This window comes from Saimiri boliviensis, chromosome 14 (assembly GCF_048565385.1).
Source record: "Saimiri boliviensis isolate mSaiBol1 chromosome 14, mSaiBol1.pri, whole genome shotgun sequence".
In the NCBI taxonomy this organism is placed as follows: Eukaryota; Metazoa; Chordata; class Mammalia; order Primates; family Cebidae; genus Saimiri; species Saimiri boliviensis.
The window spans coordinates 46,839,588-46,866,102 of record NC_133462.1 but is presented as its reverse complement, the minus strand read 5'-3'; the positions used below and the strand labels follow the sequence as shown (position 1 = coordinate 46,866,102).

The following is a 26,515-nucleotide window of genomic DNA, read 5'->3' as shown; positions in this document are numbered from 1 at the left end:
GGAATATATAAAACAAAAGCGGCAGAACGTTAATAACTGTTGCAGCTTGGTTCTTTATATCTGGCTCCTTACTTGTGTGTGTTTGGAATTTTCCATAATAAAAAAGTTAAATGTAAAACATTTTTTAAAAATAAGGAAAACAAGCTCTTGCATAGGTGTTAGCTGAACTGAACTCTTGGGAATTTAAGGAACTGGAAAGCCAGTCCAATTTAAGGAATTGGAGGCATCAGGGAGATGGCAAGGCAGGGAAGACTCTTAAGTTTGACCTGGGCCTGGCATGAGGGTGGAGGAGAAGGTAAGGGGCATGAACCTCAAAAAGGTCATGAGGTCAAAAGCCTCATCATGCACATGCCAAGCGCCTTCCCTCTTCCCATGCTGTGGGTGATGGGTGTTCGTTCCATCTCCTGGCCACACTATGGGGTCTTTTAAAATAAATTATTATTTATTTTTATTTATTTATTTTTTTGAGACAGAGTTTCACTCTTGTTGCTCAGGCTGGAGTGCAATGGCACGATCTCAGCTTAGCACAACCTCTGCCTTCCGGATTCAAGCGATTCTCCTGCCTCAGCCTCCCAAGAAGCTGGGATTATAAGCATGCACCAACATGCCTGGCTACTTTGTATTTTTAGTAGAGACAGGATTTCTCCATGTTGATCAGGCTAGTCTTGAACTTCCGACCTCAGGTGATTCACCCACCTTGGCCTCCCAAAGTGCTGGGATTACAGGTGTGAGCCACCACACCTGTCCTATTTTTAAATTTTTTAAATTTTTATTTTTTGATATGGAGTCTGGCTCTGTCACCAGGCTGGAGTGCAGTGGTGCGATCTCGGCTCACTGCAACCTCCACCTCCCAGGTTCAAGTGATTCTCCTGCCTCAGCCTCCCAAGTAGCTGGGATTACAGGCACGTGCCACCACACCGGGCTAAATTTTTTTTTTTTTTTTTTTGAGACGGAGTTTCGCTCTTGTTACCCAGGCTGGAGTGCAATGGTGCGATCTCGGCTCACCGAAACCTCCGCCTCCTGGGTTCAGGCAATTCTCCTGCCTCGGCCTCCTGAGTAGCTGGATTACAGGCACGTGCCACCATGCCTAGCTAACTTTTTGTATTTTTTAGTAGAGATGGGGTTTCACCGTGTTGACCAGGATGGTCTCAATCTCTTGACCTCGTGATCCACCCGCCTCGGCCTCCCAAAGTGTTGGGATTACAGGCTTGAGCCACCGTGCCCGGCACCCGGCTAAATTTTTATATTTTTAGTAGAGTATATATATTCTACTAAAATATATAATACATATTTATTTATACATATTTATATTCTAAAATACATTTTTAGCAGAATATATTTTTAGGGTTTCACCATGTTGGCTAGGCTGGTCTTGAACTCTTGACCTCACGTGATCCACGTGCCTCAGCCTCCCAAAGTGTTGGGATCACAGCTGTGCCACCATGGCCAGCCCTACTATCGGGTCTTTTAGAAGGAAATTATCACCATTGTCCCACATTCCAGATTCTTCCTGATTCCCTCTCCCCAACTCCTATATCCCCCAATCCAAGGTGCAGCACAGCCCCACCCAATTGGCAATTGACAAAAGGAGTGCTGGTCTATGCCTCCACCTGCTGGTGGCCACTGGGAAGTGAAGCTGCCAAAAGCCAAAGGATCCCCTGAACTGAGAGTTAATATTGTACAAAGATCTGGTCTTTCCCCCTCATAAAAGAAACACATGCCAATAAACATGTAAGAAAGCCTTTAATTTTATCACCATAAACATTATACTCTGATTGCTCACATACAGTATAAAATATTTACTCCGCTAAATAAATAAGACGACATTATTGCAAACGGCACTTAAATCCCCTGAGAGATAAGACCTCCTTAGCTCAGGCAGGGGGTGGTCCTGAGTTTCTCTGTGAGATTCCCCAGATATACTCTGGGGGCTGAGATGGACAAAGGCTTGGGAAACCACACTTTGTGCTTCTGGTCCTGCAATAGCTCCAAACAGGTTTGTGGAGCCAGTGGGGAAAGCTGGGGGTGGGGGAAGTTTCAGGTAGTGCCTTCATCAGCCTAGTCCCAGGCCAGGTGTGGTGGCTCACACCTATAATCTCAGCACTTTGGGCGGCTGAGGTTGGTGGATAATGAGGTCAGGAGTTCGAGACCAGCCTGGGCAACATAGTGAAATCCCGTCTCTACTAAAAATATAAAAATTAGCCAGGCATGGTGGCACACACCTGTAGTCTCAGCTACTCGGGAGGCTGAGGCAGGAGAATCACTTGAACCTGGGAGGTGGAGGTTGTAGTGAGCTGAGATCACACCACTGCACTCCAGCCTGGACAACAGAGCAAGACTCTGTCTTTTTAAAAAAAAAAAAAAAAAAATCAGCCCAGTCCTAGAAAGAGTAGAGGGGAGAGGAAGTCAGGGGAACCAGGCTGGGCCAAGAGAAGAGGGATGGTTAGGGAAGCTGCTGAGACCTGAAGCCCCACACTCCACCTTCCTTCAAAACCCTAACCTTGGGTAACAGCATTTGGAATATCAGTTGGAACAGTAGAATTTCCAAGGTCCTGGCTTAGGCATTTTGGGGGGCCAGACCCCAGAAGATTCTGGCAACAATCAGCCCAATGCCCAGCTATCTCAGGGGACCTGATTGCTGGGGATCCCACCCTACCCAAATCTTAGACACCAACACAGAAAAGCTAGCAATGGATTCCCTTCTACTTCGTTAAATAAATAAGTTAAACATTTAAATGCCCATGGCCCTATGATGGCAACAGAGGGACCAACAGGCCAAGGTGAGAGTTGTTGTTGCGGTGGGGGGGAATCAGCAAAAAGGCAGTGCTGTGGACTGAGGAGACACAGTTCTTGTGTACTGACCCTCAGTACTCTTCCCCTGCAAATGACTTTCATACTTTCAAATCCCACGGAGGAGTGTTTCATCCTAGAAACTCCCACGCAAGAGCTACGTTAAATGAACCTGCAAGTTAAGGGGGCTTGGAGGTGGGAGACCAGGTGGCTGAGTTTATTCAGCTCCCGAAACCCTTCTCTAGGTATGTCTCAACCAGGAGGCTAGCTGTTAACCCTGAGCCTGGGTAATCCATCCGCAGAGTCCCCGCATTCCAGTGTATGGAGTGAATCAAATGCCCTGCCCTTCTGGCCTCCCTGTAGAGGTCCAGACTGAAACCCACTTGGAAGGTCTCCAGTCTGGCAGCCCTAGAGACTGGGAAGAGGAGAACAGGGAAGCCTCAGCCCCCAGCTGTGCAGCTACACACCTCAGCGCCACAGGGTGGCAGCAGAGAGCCACACGACTTTGGCAGCAACAGAAACTGGTGGCCAGCTCAGCAGCCCCCCGATGGGGCTAACAGGAGTAGGGAGCTGGGACCCAGTGAGGCAGGCCCTCCACCCCAATGTGCTGGAAGTATTCTACACTGAGTATTTGGCCAAGTCGTTCTTGTCAAATACTACCTGTGTAGCAAAGTAAATGGCGACCAGACCCAGGCCTGCGGCAGACACCATGTAGGCAGTGACAGACTGGCTGAGTTGGACAATGGAACCCATGAACAGGGACGGGGCCACCTGGGACAGCAGGAAGGCACTATCCAGGATGGCAAGGTCCAGGCAGATGCCCCGGCCTGGAACCACCCTGGCCTCAGCGGGCTCACCCACCACCACGCGCACAGAGACGTCACAGGCAGAGGCCCCGCAGAGCGAAGGTGAAGGTGGGAGCAGACTACTGCCTCCAGCACCCACGTGTCCATTGGGGAAGGGAGCTCCAGGCTTCGGGCCTGGCAGGAAGCTGGTCATCAGGCTGTCCTCACTGCCGGCGCCTCCGGCGTCCCCTCGGTATTTGGGCAGGAACACCTGAGGCGGAAGGGTGAAGAAAAGAGGAAGGGGACAGGTGTGTACCCAGCACTAGGATCCCCCAGATGTGAGAACAAACCCTCGCCTCCATCCCAGGGGCTGGAAAAACACAGGTAATGAGACTTCATGAAAATCAGGAGCAGGAGAGAAGACGGAGACCCTACTTGGTCTGGGTCTGGACAGGACCCTTCCTCAGGAATGGGAGAAGGGTAACGGGGCAGGGCAGGGACGAGTCTGAACCCCGAAGTCTAGGTCTCCTCTAGCGTCTTAGAACAGGTAAGAGGCAGACAAACCCAATACCGCAGGTCAGAAAGAGAACGGAGCGCCAAGGTAAGGAAAAGACACAGGGAGAATGAAGACGGTGGGAAGAGAGAAACAGAAGAGAAGAGCCAAGGCAGGGCCCCGACGGCCCGCACCCCACGCGGCTGTCCTAACCTTCTTCCTTCCTGTCTGCCCTCTGCTTCGTCATCGGAATCCTCATTACCCTGTGCATAGAAGCTCTGCCTCTCTGGGGTCCCAGATGCCACTGAAGTCGCTGCCCTGTCATGAGGTCCCTGTCCCCAACCTCGGGGCAGGGAGAATCCGGTAGACCCCAAGCAGGAGAAATGCCCCTCTTCCCACCTCCCCCGGCCCCAGCTGTGCTAATGCTGAAGGCTTCTCATTTCCTTCCCGCTGTCTGCCTTAGATCAGGGTGACTGGTCGAGCACCATCCCCTTAGCCCCTGCCCTCGGTGGCCCAGAGCCTCCTACTTAAGGACAAGGCCAGGACTTAGCCAACGCTATCTCCAGGCCAGAAGAGTTGGGTTGGCTGCATTTGCGAGCTAGGAGCCATGGCAGCACTCAAACCTGGTACCAGGGAAGCCTGCGGCTCACCATGCAGCGCAACAAGTGGGCAAAGGAACAGGAGACAGCATGCAGTGCCGGGCCCGCCATCAACTGCTGTTAGGAAGGGGCCTCCAGGACTTCTCCCTGTCGGCCACCCCAGGAATGTCCATGAGGCTGGAGTCTGGAGTGATTCCGAGGACAGACAACGCTCCTCCATCTGGAGATGACGGCTAGCTCCAGAACGTTCCCTGGCACAGCCAGCACGCACTCAGGCCTGGCTGCTGATGCCAGCCCCCTGTCCCCAGCCCAGGCAATCAGAAGAGAGGCTGAAGGTTATCAGTGGGCTAACAGGAGTCTCAGGAACCAGGCGCCCCCAACCAAAACCTGAGCCCCTCCCCTCCAGACCTCCCTCCCTGCAGCGACCTACTCAGTTAACCAGCCTCCCAGCTTCGAACTTCCCTACTGCTCCTCAACTGCTACGAGGCGCAGGGGCATGTCTTCCCCACAGTCCGGGAGCTGTGAGAGCAGGCCTGTATCTCTTCCTTCCTTGGGACACCCCAACTTCATGCCCCTCAAGGCAGAGTCCAGCCCCCAGGGTTGTAGCTCAGTGAGGTCAGTGGAGGGGACTAGGGTGACCACGCTGCCTGGGTTAGGTGGCTTCCCAAGGCAGGGGACGCCTGGGGTTTAGTGTGGGGCTGACCACGGAGGAGGTCCCCCCAGCTTACACAGCGTCCGAGTGAGTGGGTTAGGTGTACATCTGGGGAAGTGCAAGAGGATGGAGGCAAAGGAGGGAGGCAGGAAAAGAAAAGGGCGTTAGACAGAAAAGAAGAGTCAGCTGGAAAGAAAAGGGGCAGGAAGGAGCCTGCCCCATCTCAGAGACCAGAGCAGGACACAGGCTAAGCCAGGTTGCCGCTCCCTGAAAAAAGAGGTGTTGCTAAGGCCAGACCAGTCCCACTCCCATCTGCTGAGGCTGCATGGGCCAGGGGTCACCTGATCCAGCCCCTGCGTCTTCATGGAACAGCCAGCCTAGAAGCCTAGGGCTCCTGGTGGCCTGTCTCTTTGGGATTCCCAGTGACGGATTTTGCATTTCCTGCAATCACCTATTCAAGTGCTTCATAGTCCTGACCCCAGGAAGTCATTCCCAGAATCTAATCTACACTCTTCTTCTGCAGCCCAAGCCTCTGGCCCTGGCACTAGGATGAGCTGCCTCTCTGATCCAAAGAAGGCGTCTCCAAAGTTGCTTGCCAATACCAGGCTCTGGGCTAGGCAGCCTCCCCAAAACCCAGACCACTCCTCCACCCCGACTGCCCACCAGCCAATGAGTACCTGCTTCTCCCGGTGGTAGAGGGAGGCCAGTGTGTAGGGCAGAATCTGCAGGGCTGAGAAGGTGAACCCGGTGAGGGCAGCTGAAGCCGTCACCACGGCCACACTGTGGGACAGGCACGTGGCACCGGCAGCCACAGGAAAAGCTGCCACACTGGCCAGATAGACTGCACGGGTGCCAAATCGCTGCACCAGCCGGTCCATGACCAGAGAGAAGACCAGGGAGATGGCACACTGCAGGAAGAGCCCCAGACTGCCCATCCGAACACCTGGAGAGGAAGAGAGGCTATCAGCGCCTGGCGGGGAAGGGCACGTGCAGTCTCGGGGGAGATGAGAATGCGGGGCCACAGGCACCTGCTGTGGACCTGCCTCGCTCCCCAGTGCCCTTCCCCTTTCTACCTGGAGCCATGGGAGGCTAGGGTCTTCCACTGACCCTCAGAGGATGTGGCCAAAGCCACTTGCTAAAGGCAGAGGAAGTGGTCTAAAGGTTGACTGGGAGTCAGCTGTGGGGACATGAGGGCGAGAGGCAACCCAAAGGTAGTTGGGAATAGGCTTCAAGATGCTTCTAGGACGTTTGAACTGGAAGGTGCTGGTGAGATTATGTGGAACATCATCGGGGGAGCAGAGGGCACACTGTGGCTGCAGCCAGGCAGGTCTGAAATCCAGCCTTGACTCCTCCACTCCCTCTAGACTTTGAACAAGCTCCGCCTTTCCTTCGGCCAAATTCGGGCAATGACTCTGATCAAACCCCTAGAGCCGCTGGAGGCCCTCCTGAAACTGCGGGCAGAGCTTTTCCACACCCATGAGGAGCTGTGTATGCAGACGGGGTCCATCCCTGCTTTCCTGACGGAGAGGTCGGGGCCAGGATGGAGAAGAACCAGCCCTGACGCAGCTCCGAGTGTCCGCTCTGGTACCAGGCTCCGCAGCCTTACCTTCATCATAGTGTCTCCGGGCCTCAGTGCCCGGCTCAGCTCGGGGCACGCCCTGGTACAGCCCCTCACCCACGAAATCCGTGTAAAACAGCGTGAAGGTCATGAGTGCCATCCAGCTGCACAGCTCAGCCACGAAGAGCCGGCGCAGCGTGCGGGGCATGCGGCAGCACAGCTGGTGCAGATGGGGAAGCAGGGCGCCCAGGTTCCGGAAAGCCAGGTGGGCCCGGCACGGACAGCAGCGAGGCGGCAGGGAGGGGGCTGACAGTGCTTCTGTGGGCTCGGCTGGGCCCAGCGCTGCCTCTTCTGCCACCAGCAGTGTGGCTGCTACGCAGGTGAGGAAGATGAGAGTGAGCAGGCCAAAGAGGCACTCCTCCTGGGTGCCCAGGTAGGGGGCCAGGGCACTGGTATCCCAGTCAATGGCAGGCAGGAGGTAGCCCAGGCAGCCCCCAAGACTGATCATGAAGGCATAGACGGAGTAGGCCTGGCGACAGTGGTCCGGGTCCCGGAATAGGTCAGAGAGCAGGGCCTCCAGTGGGGTGAAGCACACCTGGCCGCAGAAGTCCAGCAGCCCCACACCCAGGATAAGCAGTGCCAACTCCAGAGGCCTGGGATCCGGGCACAGCAGCCCTGCCAGCCAGCCGGCCCTCGGGATGACAAAGAGGCTCAGCAGGATGCCCAAGGACAGCGCCCAGATGAAGGGCCGCCGCCGGCCATAGCGTCCGCGCCAGTGGTCACTGGCTGAGCCTAGGAGCGGGACAGAGACCAGGCCCAGCACTGGACCAATGCCTGCAAGAAGGGGAAGCGGTATGAGTCAATGGCTGGGACTACTAAAGGGCAAGGGGAAGGAGAAACAAGCTCCGTGAGAAGCTGGGAAATGACATTCTGTACTAGACGCTGCATCTTCACAGGGTGCTGTGATTTACCCCTCCTAACATACCCGGGTATTACCGATGCCCCCATTTTCTTTCTTTCTTTCTTTCTTTTTTTTTCTTGAGGCAAAGTTTCACTCTTGTTGCCCAGGCTGGAGTGCAATGGTGCGATCTTGGCTCACTGCAACCTCCGCCTCCCGGGTTCAAGCGATTCTCCTGCCTCAGTCTCCTGAGTAGCTGGGACTACAGATGCCTGCCGCTACGCCTGGCTAATTTTGTATTTTTAGTAGAGACAGGGTTTCTCCATGTTGGTCAGGCTGGTCTTGAACTCCCAACCTCAGGCGATCCGCCCGCCTAGGCCTCCCAAAGTGCTGTGATTAGGCGTGAGCCACTGCACCTGGCCAGATGCCCCCATTTTCAGATGGACAGACTGGGGCGTAGAGCAACTAAGAAGTGATACCTATACAAAGGCACAGAACTAGGGAGGGTAAGAGACAGCGTTTCAACAGGCAGTGTGACTCCAGAGCCTGCAGTCCTCACAGGGACCCCTCTCCCTGGGGGTGAGGGGTTGTCACACAATGGTGGCTACTTGCCTTCTGTGGCTTTTGTAGAATTTATCTGCAGAGTCAGGAGCCCACCCCTTGTCCTAGGGGTAAGAGCAAGCCCTGGCTGGGAGACCTTGATGGAGTATCAGCTCTACTACTGAGCTGCTATTCAGCCTTGGCTAATGCTTACCTAACCTCTTAAAAGCCTCTGCTTCCCTCTCTGTAAAACGGACTACCTCAAATGGTGGCTGTAAGCATTACATGAGGTAATAGGTTATAAAAGGGCTAGCCAAAGGTGAGGAGCATTTCTGCAGTGTCTCCTATGAGCCAGCCACTGAGGACCAGGGAGCCACGGGCGACTGGGGTATGTCCTTGGTATTCTCTTCTTTCTCTTGGTGTGCCCCCTCAGCCCACAGTCATCCTCCTGCCCAGCACTGCCTACCCAGCAGACCACCTCTCCCTCCAAGCAGCTCCCGGGGGAGAGGCACTCCTGTCCTGCATCAGGAGCAGGAAGGAAGGAGGGCCGTAGTGACTCACCCAGCACCATGGTCATGAACTTCTCCTCCACGCCCACTTCCAGCAGCAGAGGTGGCACATAGGTGATGCCTGCGGCCAAACACACCTCCAGGCCAAAGGTTAGCAGGTTGACCAGCAGGAGCTGGGCTTTCCGGTGCCGCAGCAGGCGGCTCACCCCCAGCCTCTGGACCATGGTGGGCCAGGCGGGTAGGGCTCAGGGGGCCGTTCAAGCCCTCCAGAACTGCTTCGTCTCAGCTCTGCTCCAGAAGCCGCGGCCTCTTCTCCTTGCTGCCACCAACTGCCTAGGAGTCAGCCAGACGCCCATTTCCGCCAGCCCTTTGGTGCCGGTCCAGCTTCTCAGCCCATGCTGGACACCTGCTGCTGTGGGGCACCTCAGCGGGGACACATCTCATCACTCAGATCCTAGAAGGGCGGGGCAATCACAAGCACATCGGGTGTTGGTCCTGGGAGCCAGGTCTCCAGATTTGCTCTAAATTGTCTGGATCCTGATCATTCACAGGCTGGCGATTGGGCCTCCACCGAGGTGCCACCCCCTGCTGCCCAGCCAGGAAATGCATGTTAATATTAGCCTAAGGCTGACATAATTAATAAGGCAAATATGATTTTTTAGGCCTCAGCACACTCCAGAGCCAAACAGGTGTCGGTTATTCTGTTTTTGAAAAATCTACAATTGCCTCTGCCTGCTAGTATTGGAGGAGGGCAGAAATCAAACGAACTGAATTTTTAGTTGCAGGCCCAGCTATCAAGGTGCCCCTGGAGACCCCGTGCCAGGCCTGGATGTTTGCTTTTCTCTTTCTACTCCCCAAACCTGGGCTGTTCAACTCCCTCTTGTTAAGAGTAACACATCCTATTCCGCACCGCCTGGCCAGGAGCCAGACTGCACCACAACACCTACCCGCAACGACCGGAATGAAGGGAAAGGGGAGGAGAGGCTGTGTTGCGCTGGAGTTTTAGAGAAGGCTCCGTGGGATGAGCCCAGGCCTGAACATTTCTCCCTTGAGATTCTCCCTGAGTTCAACGTTCATGGGGAAGAAACAAGCCCACACATGGCTGTCCAGCTGTCATGGGAGAGTGGAGCCGTCCCCAGCTTCTAGCTCACAGGGGCATGAAACCATACCACCTGGCAACACCTGTAATGATACCAGTGACCTCCCCGAGCTGGCAGCATGCCCAGCCACTTCCAGGACAGCCTCTCTGAGCTCCTTAAATGGCAGAGAAAGGAATTTGTCTATGCTCCTTAAATTTTCAGCAGAGAAGCCTCACACCCTTTCCTACTAGCTCTGCCTCCTGTGCAGAGAGAACCGTCCTGTACCTGCCCTACCAAGCAAGTGGCCTCCAACTCTTGCTTCCTGACAGTACACACAGTGCAGTCTCCTCTGCTTAGAAGTGACTATGAACAGCTGGGATTGGTGGTGCATGCCTGTAATCCCAGCACTTTGAGAGGCGGAGGTGGGCAGATCACCTAAGGTCAGGAGTTCAAGACCAGCCTAGCCAACATGGTGAAACCTCATCTCTACTAAATATACAAAAATTAGCTGGGCATGGTGGCAGGCATCTAAAATCCCAGCTACTCGGGAGGTTGAGAGAGGAGAACTGTTTCAACCTGGGAAGCGGAGGTTGTAGTGAGCCAAGATTGTACCGCTACACTCCAGCCTTGTCAACAGAGCAAGACTCCATCTCAGAAAAAAAAGAAAAAAGAAGAAGTGACTACAATAGAGGGAACCAGGCCAGGCCTCAAGAGTAGGTACTACAGAGGGGGAGCCTTGGTGAGGAAAGGCAGGAGGCTCCTTATCGGTTATCCATCCCAAAACAGAGGAAGGGGACAGAGCTTCCTGGCACTCCTGGCTGGAGCACCTTCCTTCTCCTCCCCAGTTCAGTCCCATGAATGCTACTGAAGGGCAGCTGCTCCGGTGCAAGGACCACAGTGGCTGAGGGCCTGGCTCGTCTCCTCCACCAGAAACCACCCACAGCCCCCACTCATGCCCTCCTCCAATCTCAGCACCTCATAATAAAAGGCGCTTCAACTTCTCTTACATTTTCACATTATACTAAGCCCCATGGGGCCTTGCATGTTACAAAGCGTGTTGTGGTACTCTGAGCTGTGCCACAGAGAAATCAGACAGGGCCGGGTGTGGTGGCTCACGCCTGTAATCCCAGGACTTCGAGAGGTCAAGGCAGGCGGATCGCTTGAGCCCACGAGTTTGAGACCAGCCTGGGCAACACAGCAAAACCCCGTCTCTACAGAGAAATTAAAAATTAGCCAGGCATGGTAGTACGCACCTGTGGTCTCAACTACTCAAGAGGCTGAGGTGGGAGGATTGCTTGAGTCTGGGAGGTCGAGGCTGCAGTAAGCAGTGATCGTAACACTGTCCTCCAGGTCTGGGTGACAGAGGGGGACACTGTCTTAAAAAAAAAAAAATCAAACGGCTATCAGTCCTGGGTAAGGTCTGTTCACTCCATCACCACCTTCAGGGGCTTTGCAGCTGGCAGATCATGAAGGAAGGGAATTGAGATAAGGCTGGGCAACAGAAGCCTCCTCCCCTAAATCCTGCTCAGATTTCTGCTTTGGGATGGGGCACAGGGCCTCCTATGGAGGCGGCATGAGGAAGCCTGTAAAATACTGCCCCCCGCTATCTCCAAAAGGAAGGTGGAAGGCCAGTCGCTAGTCTTAGCTGAGCTGTTGTAGGTTCAACTTGAGCCCCTTGTTGCTGCATTTCCACGGTGCCCCCAAGAAGGAAAGCAGGAAACAGCACAGAGACCAAGAGGCAGTGCCGCCCAGCCTAAAGGGAAGGGTTCTGTGGCCAAGGGATTCCAGCCCCTTCCACTCCCCACTCTTGTTCTGGGAGGGCCCTGAATGCTAGCCTGCTCCGGGCTTTCAGGAAACCAGGTCCTCCCTGAGCAAACAGAGACTTCGTTAGACCCAGCCTCGCCCATAACCTGCAGCACCCATTCTCCAAGTCCCAGCTGCTCCCTATTTTTTAAAATAAATTTCAGGCCAGGCACAGTGGCTCACATTGGTAATCCCAGCACTTTGGGAGGCTGGAGTTATATAGCTTGAGGCCAGGAGCTTAAGAACAGCCTGGGCAACATAGCAAGACCTTCTTTCTACAAAAATAAAAATAAATAGGCCAGGTACAGTGGCTCATGCTTGTAATCCCAGCACTTTGAGAGGCTGAGGTGGGCAGATTACCTGAGGTCAGGAGGTTCGAGACCAGCCTGGCCAACATGGTGAAACCCTATCTCTACCAAAAATAACAAAAATTAGCTGGACCTGGTACTGTGTACCTGTAATCCCAGATACTCAGGAGGCTGAGGCAGGAGAACTGTTTGAATCTGGTAGGTGGAAGTTGCAGTGAGCCGACATCAGGCCACTCCACTCAGCCTGGGCGACAGCAAGATGCTATCTCAAAAAAATAAATAAAATAAAATAAAAAATAAAGGCCGGGCGCGGTGGCTCAAGCCTGTAATCCCAGCACTTTGGGAGGCCGAGGCGGGTGGATCACAAGGTCAAGAGATCGAGACCAACCTGGTCAACATGTTGAAACCCCGTCTCTACTAAAAATACAAAAAATTAGCTGGGCATGGTGGCGCGTGCCTATAATCCCAGCTACTCAGGAGGCTGAGGCAGGAGAATTGCCTGAACCCAGGAGGCGGAGGTTGCGGTGAGCCGAGATCGCGCCATTGCACTCCAGCCTGGGTAACAAGAGCAAAACTCCATCTCAAAAAAAAAAAAAATAAAATAAAAATAAAAGTAGCTGGGCATGGTGACATGCACCTATAATCCTAGCGCCTCAGGAGGCTGAGGTGGGAGGCTCTCCTGAGCCCAGGCATTCCAGGCTGCAAATGAGCTATGATCATGCAACTGTTTTCCAGCCTGGGGAACAGAGTGAGACCTGGTGTCTAAAAAATTAAAAAAACAAAAATAAACCGCAGCTCTCCAGCAACGATTAATCACCCCACCTGCCTTGCCCCTCCCTTAATCCAGTTCCCAGGCCCCCCAGGAATGAGCAGGATCCTTCTTAGCCCACATGGGAAAAAAGACACAAAGGGGTAAGGAGAAGAATACCCCCGATCCTCCTGCAGCCCAGGAAGCTCATCAGTAGGCTTCCCATTCCTGGGGTGCCTTTCTCCAATGCCTCCCAACCCTTACCTAGAGATTCTTTACCTGGTAACTAGGGCTTGGGCCAGGTGGGGAAAGGAGTTGACTAGGAAGGCAGCAGTTCCAAGTACCCCACTATTCTTTGGTTGCAGGGCCCGTCCTCCCTCTTTTGAGTTCTACTCTGCCCAGGGGGTCCAGAGTACTCTTGCTACCTCCAGACTTGACTCTGCCCAGCCCAGAATTGCCTGAGGAGTTCCAACCCCGTAAGCACACGCTGCCTCCAAAGCTCCCTTTTCTCATCCTTGCATCCATTCCCGTGCCCCGGCCCCTATTACTTCATCCCCACTCCAGGGCCTTCGGGCTAAGGACACCATAGAGGACTCTTGAGCTCCAAGTCCAGCTGCTCACCATGCCCTCCAGGGCCTTCTTCCCTGGAGCACAGAGGATCCCAGGCTCTCTCAGTTCTCAGGTTCAGGGAGGTCAGAGAACAAGAAGTCTTTCAGTACCCCTTTCCCGGCCACCACTCCCATCAGCAGCCCCAGGGCAAGTTTCTTGCCAAAGCATGCAAGTGACAGATCAGTGTTGGAACCCCGCCTCCTGCCCCAAGTCTGGGGAACTCCCAGGTCCTCCTGAGGACAGGGTCCAATTCTCCCCTACACCCTCCAGTCCTGGAGATGCTTCTGACGAAAATCCTCCTGCCCCACTACTCCTGGAACACTTTGCCTGGCAAAGACAAGATCAACCAGAAGAGCCAGCCTCACAGCATTCACCTGGCAAGGAGTGGGCAGGGAGAGGAGGGACGTGGAGGGGCTGACCTCTCGGAAAGGCAAGGAACAGGAGGCAGCCTTCTAGGACAAGTCCCTCTCAAGTTCCAACTATCTCCCCTCCTCTCTGTACCTAGCGATGGCAAGACAGCAGGAAAGCTGGAGAATACCCAAGGCCTCTGGGAACCTTTGTGGAGCTCTGCCCCAGGCCACCCTTCCTCATCCTTGGGGGAACAGAATCAAAACCCAGACAGGCCAAGGGCCCTGAGCAAGGTCAGTGAACCTGGATCCTCACTGCCCCTCTCCAGGCGCTGGGAGATACATGTCTCGATGCATCCCAATATGTGGCACCCCCAGGGCCCCAGCAAGAAAAGGAACAGGGAAATGTTTACCATAATGAATGAATGGCTGAAAGCAAGGGGAGGCAGTAGAAGCAAAGGTGAGGGCTTAGGTCCTCCTCCTCCCAGGTGGTCCCCACACACCAAGGACTTTCCAGGCCCAACTCCAGAGGGAGCAAATCCTACGGGCTCAAAGGTGGTGAGTGGCCAGATAAACCCTCCTGGATTGGAAAGCCCCCATTCAGACCGGACTCTGAGCAGGGAGTTTGGGGGAAATGAAACTCAGCAACAGGAACAAACTTGGCCTGAACTTTGTCCAAAATACAGAAGACAGAGTGGCAGAGGAGGAGGAAAGCTGACCCGAGCCCACTCCCTGGTAGCTCCCTCAGGGAAGGGAGGGTCAGAGGGGGATGGATAAAGAGGCCTTTGAGGCCTTTCAAAGGGGTTCCTGCCACCCTGCATGGCTGAGGTGGAGCTGGGGGAGCAGAGCTGGGGGAGCAGATTCCCTCCGCAGACAGACAGAGGCCAGTGGAAGCCCAGGCTGGGGTAGCCCCCGCCCCGGGCCTGTGTCAGGCAGCAATTCTAAGGCCTCTTTATGCAGGCCAGCATCAAACCCCACCCAGGCACATCAAACGGCTGCAGCCCCCACCCTGACCCCACAGGCTAGGCGACCCTGCGTCTTCCCTGCACAGTCACAAAGACCCACTGCTTTCTCCCAGGCTCCTCAGAAGCAGCTCCGCTCCCCTTCACAGCCACTCTGCAGCCCTCCCTGCAGAAGGGGAAACTGGGGGCTGGCGAGGCACGAGGAATAATGACTCAGCTGAGGCAAGCGGGTGGGGTCACCCTGGGCCAACCTCCTGGACACACACCCCACCAAGGCTGCCCTGCCCCAGATCGGTGCGATGGCTGGGAAAGGGGCTACCCCAGGGCCTTGCTCCAAACTGAGCTCTCCAGGGTCCTCTAGCTTGGGGGTAGGGAGTGGACCTCTGGGGTCTGAGGGTTCCCCAGGCCACATTCCCGTTACCCGCCCCTCACTAGCGCCAGTCCGAGGGGACCAAGGCTGTCACCTTACCTAATGCAACCTGGCACACTGCACTCCCCACATGAGCCCCACCCTCACAGCAGCTCCATAGGAGCCTTGGGGGCACCCCAGCCAGGAAACCTGGAAGCGGGCATTCTAGTGAGGCAATGAGCTCCCTATCAGGATAGATCCCCTTTGTGAAGGGTGCTGTGTGCCTGGGCTGCTGGGGAGATGGCAGGAGGTACATGGCGTTAGACAGCCATGGCTTTGGTGACTCCCAACCCACTCAGTCTAATTCTCCGGGACCAAATATTTCCAAAGCAGTGAGGGTCTCTGCTTTCCCCAACCCCGCCCTAGAAAAAAAAAAAAAAAAAAAAAAAACAGTGATTTTCAGAAAGAGCGGAGGCCCACGATCTCGCAGGGCTCCCAGGGGCACCTGAGGACCCCACTCAGAATGAAGCCTCCCGACCTCAGGGACTCTGAAGAAAGAATAAGTGCCGGCAGTGGGAAGGGGGACCCCAGCCGCACCCTGGACTTGCTCCCTGGTGCCTGCCTCCCCTAGGGCCCAGAGGCCAGGGATTTAGAGTTCGCCCTGCTGAGCTGCCTTTTCTTCAGCGGGACTGGAAGCCTTCTGCTTAGCAGCTTGTCAGAGAGGGTGAGGGGGCTGCAGGCCGGGACACAAAGGGGGATTAGGGAGAAACCTCTCGGCCTGCAGAGTAATCCATCAAACTCTCTCCGGCTGCCAGCGCCGGCCCCTTCCCACTCAATTCCCCTTCCAGCTGCTGCGGGCCCCCACCCCCTCTGGCTCCTGAGCCTGTCACATCGGGCAGCAAAGAGAATCCCAGGCCCTAGGGGGGCAGAGGGGGCACACCACAGACACTGGGAAAAGGGCAACGGCTCCCTCCCCCCACAACCCCCAATGTGTGAAAACCCAACAGGTGGCAGTGGCGTGGTGGAGAGTGGCTTTTGTTGCCCTGTCTGAGAGCCCCAGTCCAGCTCTGGAAAGGAAACAAATGCCAGAGGAGATTGGGGGAAGGGGAGGGGAAGGGACAGAGGGGAAGGGACAGAGGGGAAGGGACAGAGGGGAAGGGACAGAGGGGAAGGGACAGGGGACGGGACAGAGGGGAAGGGACAGAGGGGAAGGGACAGAGGGGACGGGACAGAGGGGACGGGACAGAGGGGAAGGGACAGAGGGGAAGGGACAGGGGACGGGACAGAGGGGAAGGGACAGAGGGGAAGGGACAGAGGGGAAGGGACAGAGGGGAAGGGACAGGGGACGGGACAGAGGGGAAGGGACAGAGGGGAAGGGACAGAGGGGAAGGGACAGAGGGGAAGGGACAGAGGGGCAGTCCCTGGAACCAGCACTGCTCTCCCCTCCCCTCTCCTACCCAGTGACAGGGATTCTGGGGCTGGCCTGACCCTCACCTTGGCCAGTCAGTCCTGGACAGCCTAAGCTGAGGCTGAAGCACGGGGACCCTGCCAGGGATCACCTGGCAATCCCATGGTGACAGTCAATATAGGCACACATTCTGACTCTAGGTACCTGGGCCTCCCAACCACACTGAGAAAAGCCGCAACCCAAGGTCACACTGGGCATGCCCTCCAAGCCAGGACCAGCAGTGCTCTTCAACCTGGAGCCCTCTTCCATCCAAGGGACCACAACCTTCTGAGTCCTGACGTCCCCAAACCCTGGCAGACTCTGCAGGGTCACCTGGGTTTGGGAGTCTGCCTGACCTGGGTTTGCATGCCAGCTCCACCACGTATTATAACTGCATGAGCCTGTAACTTGACCTCCCCAAGACTGTTTCCTCATTGACAACGAAAGATAGCAGGCCGGGTGTGGTGGCTCACGCCTGTAATCCCAGCACTTTGGGAGGCTGATGAGGGCGAATCGCCTGAGGTCAGAAAGTTCTATACCAACCTGGCCAAAATCGTGAAACCCCCATCTCTACCAACAATATAAAAATTAGCCAGGCCCGGGCATAGTGGTGCACGCCTGTAATCCCAGCTACTACTCGGGAGGATGAGGCATGAGAATCGCCTGAAATCAGGAGGCCGAGGTTACGGTGAACAGAGATCATGCCACTGCACTCCAGCCTGGGCAACAGGGCGACTCTGTCTCAAAAACAAACAAAAAAACAAGAAACAGAAAACAGGAAACAAAATGCACAATGGCAGCCAACACTGAGGTTATAACACATGCCAGGCGCTCTGCCGCGAGTCTTGGTCTTCCAGTGATGTGATGAGGTGGGTACAATTAGTATACCCATTTTACAGGCACGGAAACTTAGATTAATACCACCAACTTTGCCGGGTGAGGTGGCTCACGCCTGTAATCCCAGCACTTTCGGAGGCCAGGGCAAGTGGATCACAAGGTCAAGATATCAAGACCACCCTGGCCAACGTGGTGAAACCCCATCTCTACTAAAAATACAAAAAATTAGCTGGGTATGGTGGCAGGCACCTGTAAGCCCAGCTACTCAGGAGGCTGAGACAGGAGAACTGCTTGAACCTGGGAGGTGGAGGTTGCGGTGAGCCGAGATCGTGCCACTGCACTCCAGCCTTGTCAACAGACCGATACTCCATCTCAAAACAAACAAACAAAAAAAAACACATCAACTTCGTAGATGTAGAACGTGCTTGAGATACAGGATATGAAAGTTTCTGGTGGCCACTTCTTTGATTGTCTCCTCAAGGAGGAAGGGCTTTCTCATTCCCAAACAGGAGCAGCCGTGGTTAGGGGAGACCAACTACACTTTCTTCTCGGTTTTCATATTCCCCTCTCATCCACGTGCCTCCCCCACTGCACTAGCGCCTCTTTCAGCCCCTAGCAGCAAGAGGAATGCCAAGAATGTAACTGCCTCCCCAGGTGCTGGCCCCAGCAGGTGAGGAGAGGTCACTGCAACAGACCTGCCTGCTGGAGGAAGGCTGAGCCGGGAGGTGGAAGGTGGGACAAAGATCCCATAGTTAAGAGACAGTGTGATTTCCACACACAGGGAAAATGAACACGGTGGCCGGTCCCTACTAACTGCCTCAGAGGCGTCTGGCGTGTGCTAGGTACTTGATATACTGTACCTTCTCTCTAATAACTCATACAATTCATACACTCCAAATCCAAGGGAAGTATTTAATATTCATATTCAAGGATGAGCAGCTCACAACGTAACATGCCAAGGCTGCACAAATAAAAAGTGGTTGAGCAGACAATTCTAACCACTGGAAAATGCGGAAAGGTGCTCTGAACGGGGAGCCAAGAGAGGGCAGTCCTGTTTCAACAACTTGTTTTTATAGCTGTGTCGCCTAGACAAGCCATCTCCCCTCTCTGGGACTCAGTTTCTGCACCTGTAAAATGAGAGCTCATCTGGAGAATGCCAAAGGTTCTTTCCATCTGTGCAGCCAGGCGATCTCACATGCATCCCCTTCCCCCGTAGGTGCTTTTCACAGGCAGGTACCCGCCAGGGCTCACTGATGAGGCTACATGGCACTAAGGAAGGCATTCACTTTCATAACAGGAATACAAAATCCCTACTTTGTATTTGGACTTTCCTGGCCTCCCACAAATGAGTCAAGGGGAAGCAGGTGGAGAAGCGTGCCCCGGCTGCATTTACCCCATTCTTATCTGCCCAAACACTCTCAAGTACCAACAGAGGGCCAAGGGTCAGCAGTCACCTGAAACTGAGCCAAGTAACCAGGACATCTGGGGGCACAATGCCCTCTTTCCTAGTCCTTCCCAGAGTTGGACTCTGTTCCTGGCAGAAATTAGTAACTGAATTCTCTCCTTGGGCCACAATAAATGCTTCCCTACAAGGCGGGGCAATACGAAGAAATTCCTTGGTCCAAGGTAGGGGAAGAAGAACACGGGAGGGGAAGAGGGAGCTTGGCACAGTGCCCAGGCCACTCGGAAGTTCCCTTCCCCCATCCTGCCTTTTCCTACAGCCCCTGCAAAGAGAAGCCTGAATGGCCTTCCTCCAATTGAACTTGAACCCTCCCAGTCAGCCAGCCAGAAAGCTCTCCCCATCCATGTACAGCCAATCGTGGTCTTCCCCTTTAGCCTGGCATCCCTTAAGAGGTGAGGTATACAGGAAAGAGGCCAGGACACTGAGGATCTGAGCAGACCTACAGATGAGCAGCGCCCTGGACCTAAAGTCAGACCACGGTGCTGGTTCCAGCCCTGCCATGTCCCTCCTCGAGGGTTTCAAATACAGTGGCCAGTAAGCCTTTATGAGACCTGAGTCCTAGAGGATGTCATTGGTCACATTTATAACCAGAGGGCTCCAAGTCAGACTCAGTTCTCTGCAAGTGTGTTCTCAAAAACACTTACTCCGTGGTGAGCAAGGAAAGAGTGGGGCCCCAAAGAACTCATTTTCAGAATTCAGGATCCCAAGCTTGCTGACACTTGGAAGTATACCTCAGTGCACACAATCTAACCTCCCCTAAGGGAACATCAAACAGCACTGAAATCCACCCACCCACCCAACACCACAGAGCCTCAATTGTGCGTAAACCCGCTGTGAAGGTGCTGGGGACACGGAAACAACTGATCGCAGCTCCCTTTGGCAAAAGGGATAAAATGCAATAAAATGCAATCGGTGTGCAATGAGGTGGCACAAGTGTGAAGACATAAGTCCACAGCGGTGGGGGACTGAAGGTGGGGGCACATGCAGTTCTTCCAGGGCTTCCTAGAGGGAATGGCCATGTTGCTTAGCCTTGAAGGATAAGCAGGTAGGTACTACACAATGTAGGAGCATGGGTAGGAAGGATCCCTTTTCCTCCCCATCATAAGGGTCAGAACTGACACCTCTATAACAAAAGTATATCAGGCCGGGCACAATGGCTCATGCCTGTAATACCAGCACTTTGGGAGGATAAGGTGGGTGGATCACTTGAGATCAGGAGTTCGAGACCAGCCTGGCCAGTATGGTGAAACCCTGTCTCTAGTAAAAAACACAAAAAAAATTAGCTGGGTGTGGTGGCACGTGTCTGTAATCCCAGCTATTCAGGAGGCTGAGGCATGAGAATCACTTTAACCTGGGAGGCGGAGGTCGCAGTGAGCCAAGATTGCGCCACTGCACTCCAGCCTGGGCAACAGAGCAAGATGCCATCTCAAAATTGACACTGTCTCCAAGAAAAAAGAGAAAGAAAAGCATACAAATTTATTTGATCACAGTTTCATATGACACAAGAGCCTTTAGAAATGAAAACCCAAAGACCCAGGATAAAGTTATCTTTTTTTTTTTTTTTTTTTTTTTTTTTGAGACTAGGTCTTGTTCTTGTTCTGTTGCCCAGGCTGGAGTGCAGTGGCGCAATCTCAGCTCACTGCAACCTCCGCCTCCCAGATTTGAGTGATCATCCTGCCTCAGCCTCCTGAATAGCTGGGACTATAGGCATGTGTCACCACACCCGACTAATTTTTATGTTTTTAGTAGAGACAGGGTTTCACCATGTTGGCCAGGCTGGTCTTGAACTCCTAACCTCAGGTGATCCACCTGCCTCAGCCTCCCAAAGTGCTGGGATTACAGGCATGAGTCACTGTGCCCAGCCTATGTATCCATTTTTATGCTTAGGTTTAAGAAAGCACAAACAGGATGCAGAAATGTGATCAGACAACAAGGGTATGAGCTAATAGACTGAGTGGTGAAACCCAGCAAGGCCTATCCAGATTCTTCTCGGCCTCTCTGTGACAGGATTTCTTCCTCCCAGGAATGGGGTAGGACCCCTCTGCAATAAGGGCCTTATGACCTACTATCACACAAGACAGGTCAGATAATTTCTTTATGACCAGTTCTTACACAGAAAGGCAGGAGAAGGAGTAATATTTTTAGATTATATGGCTGGCTTTGGGGAGAAGGGTTCTGGTTTCTACGACCTGCCTTGGAAAAGGGGGATTCGCTTTGGCCTGCCTCGGGAAAGAATGAGGGATGAGGGACAGGAGGTGAGACAGAAACTTGCCTGAGGCTTTCACTTTGGGGTATCATTTCCTGAGTCCCAACAGCAGAAAAGGGTATATATCTGTAAAGTAAGGCCCTTGGAGCCTGGGACTTCTCACCACTCCCTCCCCTCCTTTTGGCCTGTCCCCAGTGAGGTATGCTGGAAAGAATACCAGACTCAAAATCATGAGACTTGTTTTTGATCTCAGAATCCGGGCTGGCTATCTGCGTTGTCCCTAGATGATTCAGCACACCTCCATGGGCCCCCAAATAAGGGAATTCACCAGCAGTGGGCTGGTTTTTGCTTCCAACTTCCCCTTCCTGGACTGCCTCTCCCTCCACCTGAGCCCTGCCCAGCTCAAATCTCACACCTCCTCCATAGCTCCTCTACACCCCCCTGGAAACTGAGCCGTCAAGTATCCCCTCTGCTCTAACCAGGCAACCCCCAGGGTTAGAGGCTGCCCACAGTCCTCAGAGTCTCGGATTTGCAGTCTTTCCCCCCCCTGTCATCCTCCTCACGAGTGCTTCAGCTCCTGGAAAGCGGGGAGCACAGGCCCTGAGAAGAGTAGGTACCCAGCAGAAGGCCTATGGATAAGGCTGAATCAGGATTCGTGGTGGATGTGATTTCACCAGTACGCCTGGGATCCAGGCAGGGCCACGCTCAAGCTACCTAGGTGCTCTGCTCTCTAGGGACAGGAACCAGGAGTGGGAATCTAAATGGCCACATCCCTAGAGATGGGCCAGGCACTCTTAGCTTGAACACTATTTGCCAACTCAAAGTACACTCGAGATCAGCGAGGCCAGGGGGCAGCGGGGCACACAGCGACCAGAGAGGAAAGACAGGAACTACTGTTGTGGGCTGGCTGCTCCTAAGGGTATCCTCTCTGGCCGGGCATCCTGTCTATCCTGGCCGTGGTGACTGGGGGACTATGGACTACAGGAGGTGGCCTCCAAATCCCTTCTTGTTGGCTGGTCCCAGCTCCCTAGAAAGTGATCTCTAGAAGTAACAAAGAAGGGGAAAGGAACAAACATTTATGGAACACCTGGCATGTGCAGGCACTTGGCTGAATATGCACATCACGTTTAATCCTCACCATAACCGTGCAAGGTGAATCTTCTCTCCATTTTACAGGCAATGAAGTCAAGGCCAATAGGGGATGCAGGCCCATCAGCAGCATGAGAGTCCATAAGTCAGTCAGGGCCAGTGGCAATACTGTGGATTTCTTCCCGTGGAGGAGAAAACACAGGCCACGTAGTGAAAAAAAGGGATTAAACAGGAAGTTCTGGCCAGCGATCAGGACCATCCCGTGATGGCTCTGTCACCAGCTGCCCCTCTCCCCAGCCCAAGCAGGGACACTTAATACACTGGACAAAGCTCAACATTCTAGCTCTATTGCTGGGAGTCGAGTGGCATCAGTGTTCAAGACACTGGGCCTGGTACCAACTGTTCCAGTCTCCACCCCTGCTGCCCAGCAAACAGGGCCACTAACTGTTCAAAGAAAGCTAGACTGGGTTTTTTTTTTCTGGACACCAAAGAATACTGCAAAACACCCTAAGGGTTGGGGAGGAAGGACTTCAGCGTACCCTCCCTATACAGTTTTCCTAAAAATAACAACGAATAACTTTTTGCATAGAAGGCTCTTAATTTCTCAGAATTTTCTCTGAATTCATATTCATGGTACCCTTTTTCAGCCTGGGGGGTACACTCTGGGAAGGCAAGCCGGGCAGGGGTTTCTGCACGAATTAAATACAAGTCACACAGTAGCAGAGGAGAGGAGAGACATGGTCATCCAATTCTCGTGTGATCTTTGCACAGGACCACAAGTTCAAATGCAGATATGTCCTTCGTGGCTTACATATAGTTATCTATGATCTAATTCCCTTGCTAAGAAACTCTGGTTTCTAAGTGTAAGCCACAATGATTGGCTCTATTGTCACCAAATAACAGCAGCTGACATTTATCAAGCTCTTTTTACAAGCAGCTGCTGTGCTCACAGCTTTACCTACATCAGCTTATTTAATCCTGGCAATACTCTGAGATAGGTACTACTATCCTCATTTTACAGAGGAGGAAGTTGAAACAGTTTAAATAACTTGCGCAAGAGGAAATCAGATTCAAATCATTTTTGCCAAAGCCCAATCTCTTAACTATTCATACGAACTCCCCAAAGTCCAGGAGACCTTGCTACCAAAGAAATAAGGTCTAGAGCAGGTTTTTATTTTCTGTTTTTTAAGAGCAACACCCAAGAAGAGGGTCCCAGGCTAGGCACTGCTGTCCATTCAGTCGCAGATGATCAATATAATATATAGTTGGTGCTAACATTTATTGAGCACTTATTACGTGTCAGACACACAGTTTAGTACTCTATATACAATATGTAATAAAGCTATGATTTTTAGACCTTATATATAATGTAATTATATGTTTATAAATTTTATATCTGTCATAATCTACTTAACAAAGCTATATAGTAGGTATTATCATCCCCATTTTTCAGCCAGGGATACTGAGGCTTGGACTTAAGTAACTTGCCAAGCTAGTGGAGCTCAGCTAGTGAAGCAAGTGAAGCAGCCAATATAGAAACTGTCTTTCTGAGGCCGGGTGCGGTGGCTCAAGCCTGTAATCCCAGCACTTTGGGAGGCCGAGGCGGGTGGATCATGAGGTCAAGAGATCGAGACCATCCCGGTCAACATGGTGAAACCCCGTCTCAACTAAAAATACAAAAAATTAGCTGGGCATGGTGGCGCGTGCCTGTAATCCCAGCTACTCAGGAGGCTGAGGCAGAAGAATTGCCTGAACCCAGGAGGCGGAGGTTGCGGTGAGCCGAGATCGCGCCATTGCACTCCAGCCTGGGTAACAAGAGTGAAACTCTGTCTCAAAAAAAAAAAAAAAAAAAAAAAAGACAAGAAACTGTCTTTCTGAGAATCTGGGTGTTTATCCATCATGTTGAGTTATCAGGCTGTGATGTCCAGATTATAGTACTTAAAGTTAACTTTACTTTGAGTCTTCCGACCAGCCCTGCTGGGGCTAAGAGCTCCAGTTTGGGTAAGGGGAGAGCTGGAGGGAGGCCTCCACTATCCCTCCACCACCTAGTGGCCTGGAAGGGGGTCAGGAGACCATCAGGGATTGTTGTCTACTCCTCTTCCTCCTTCAAGGTTATTTAGGGAGCCAGGAGGGATGGGGAAGTTCACCACACACTCCATGAACACATGGGAAACCACCCCCTAACACACGCCCACTAAATTGGAGCCTGTCTGTCCACAGCTGTACATTCATCCACAGCTGTATTTTTATCTTCAAACTCATCCTGCTGACTCGAGCTTCATTTTCTGAACACTTTCAGAACAACAGAGTCCTGGCTCCACGACAGGACTGGTGGGAGGAGATAAGGGAGGAATGAGGGAATGGGACCGATCCAACAGAAGGGCCTGCGACCTCAAATGACGTCCCACTTATCCCCTAGAATATGCTGCTGTATGGGCTTCCTCAGGCTTCCCATCTAGCCTGGACCTCCCAGGCCCTCCTGGCTCCCTGAATAACCTTGAAGGAGAAGGAGACCCTCACCTCCCAGATCTTAGGTGGGGAAGGAGAGAGTTCTGCAAATGGCAAACAGGTGTGATGTGGTGGTACCTGGGCATCTGGCGCAGCTTCTCAGAGCTCTAGGCCCAGGCACGCCTGCTGGAGAGCCCCAGAGACCTGCCACTCCCACTCCCACCCCATAGGCCAGGCTGTTCCCCAGGCCTCGGGCAGGTGAGTCCACACCAAGGCTGTCTCTGGCCTGAAAGGAGATCTTCTAAGTGGATGGGGAAAGGTAGCCCGAAGCCCGTAGGACCTCAACCCCACCCCTAAGCAAATGTTCCAGGAGCCCAGCAAGGGTCACTCTCGGCCCTGGTCAATTGGCAATGCCCGGCTGCAGACTCCAGGGCAGCAAGACAGCAGCTGGGCTATTCTTAGTCCCTGCTCCACTGGGATCGGGTCTGTGTAACAGCTGAAGGGCGAGTCCTCACCAGGTACCTACCATGCCAAACCTCTCCCTACCCCCAACTCTGGCCCCTAGGAAAAAAAAAGGAGGTCGAGGAACATGCCCTGGTGTGGGAAAAAGCTGAGCAGGTCAAGAGTGTCTGTCAGGAGCATGGCGGCTGATTCAGAGGTCAAGGGCAAGAGCAACTGACAGGACTGCAGTGCCTGCGGGGAGCAAGAGACTACTGGAAGGCCTGACCCGCACTCGGGAGAAAGTCTGCGGGTCCCTGGGGCTCTCCAGCAGGTGTGCCTAGGCCCAGAGCTCCGAGAAGCTGCGCCAGATGCCCAGGTACCACCACATCACACCTGTTTGCCGTTTGCAGAACGCTCTGCTTCCCCATCTAAGACCTGGGAGGCGAGGAGAAAACAGCGGCCTTTCTCCCTCCCCAAAGGGGTAAACTGAGGCTGAAAAGGGCACACGGTCACACACACACACACACACACACACTCCAGCCCCAACTGTGTGCCCAGAGCCTCGCCCCACGTCTAAATTCCGAGAAGGCCCAGTCCCCTTTCCCTCCCTTAGTAACTCTCTCACTCTTCCTCGAGAAACCCAGCCCGGGCCAGAGCACCTCGCGAAGCCACGACAGTCTTCCCCCGTCCCGGCTCCCCCAGGTCCCGGACTGTGCGCGCCGCAGTGACTCATCCTGCCCCTTTCCGGTGAAGCCCAGACAAGGGAAGAAAATAAACGCAACTTTTCAAAGAAAAGTCTGACGCGGGAGGCTGCAACAGGAGCGAGCGGCTGGTCCGCCAGCCGTCGGCCCGGTCCGGGGCTCCTGGGAGGGGCCGCTCCCCGCCGCTCCCCGCCCACCCCGCCGCCCCGCACCTCCTGCCTGCCCGCCCTCCGCGGAAGAAAGCACCGCTCAGCGGGGACTCGTGCAGGCGCCGGGCACTCGGCACCCGCCCCGGCAGAGCGCGTGGGACGCGCCCTCCTCCGGGATTCGCGCGGGGCTCGGCGCGCAGCTCCCCGGACGGACACCGCGCCGCCCCATCCCGCGGGGCGCAAAACACGCGACACCGCGGAGCTCGGCCGCGCACTGCTCCTCCCTTTCCCGCGCCGGCACCCTCACCCCTGAGAGAGGAGGGGGCGCGCTCCTACCTGGCCGAGGCGCGCGGCTGTCACCCGCGGCCAGCGCGTGCAGGCTGGTCACCCCCCGCTTCCTTGCCCCCACGCGCGCCAGCCGGCGGCTTTTAAATCTCCAGGTTACTCCGCGGGGGGAGAGAGCATGCGCGCTGGGAGTGCCAGGAGGGGGGCGGGGCGAGGCGGGACGGAGGTGGGGGGTGCTGCGAGGGGGGATAGAGAGGTGGGGCTGGTACCCAGGGGAAGAAAGCGGGAGGTCTCCAAGCTGGCTTTGTAGCCGCGCCGCGACGGGTAGCCCCCGCGTGGCTGCCAGACTGCCCTATCATTACCTAGGGCAGCGCACCGCCCCCTCTGTCTCTCGCCACCAAACATTGAGGTGAAAGCTACC

General features: G+C 54.2%; 1 protein-coding gene across 5 annotated transcripts; it reads right to left on the bottom strand.

Annotated features, from left to right (window-relative positions):
• Positions 1-859: 859 nt before the first annotated feature.
• On the bottom strand, positions 860-26,242 carry SLC45A3 (solute carrier family 45 member 3). Of its 5 annotated transcripts, XM_074384921.1 has the most exons (6): positions 26,146-26,242; positions 11,157-11,279; positions 8,877-9,278; positions 6,926-7,711; positions 5,997-6,262; positions 860-3,846 (listed from the first exon to the last, which is right to left on the bottom strand). In XM_074384921.1, the coding sequence occupies exons 3-6, from the start codon at positions 9,046-9,048 to the stop codon at positions 3,409-3,411; spliced, it is 1,662 nt and encodes a 553-aa protein (XP_074241022.1). In that variant the 5' UTR covers positions 9,049-9,278; positions 11,157-11,279; positions 26,146-26,242; the 3' UTR covers positions 860-3,408. The 5 variants fall into 5 exon arrangements, with proteins under 5 accessions (XP_074241022.1, XP_039321934.1, XP_074241023.1 ...); XM_039466000.2 differs by lacking the exon at positions 11,157-11,279; XM_074384922.1 differs by lacking the exons at positions 11,157-11,279; positions 26,146-26,242 and adding an exon at positions 25,742-25,812.
• Between the last annotated feature and the right edge of the window lie 273 nt (positions 26,243-26,515).

Coding starts and splice junctions, on each gene's coding strand:
- SLC45A3 (XM_074384921.1), bottom strand. CDS start 9,048: ATGGTCCAGAGGCTGGGGGTGAGCCGCCTGCTGCGGCACCGGAAAGCC. Junction 7,712..8,876: donor GTTCATGACCATGGTGCTGG/GTGAGTCACTAC, acceptor CCCTTCTTGCAG/GCATTGGTCCAGTGCTGGGC. Junction 6,263..6,925: donor CCGGAGACACTATGATGAAG/GTAAGGCTGCGG, acceptor CTTCCTCTCCAG/GTGTTCGGATGGGCAGTCTG.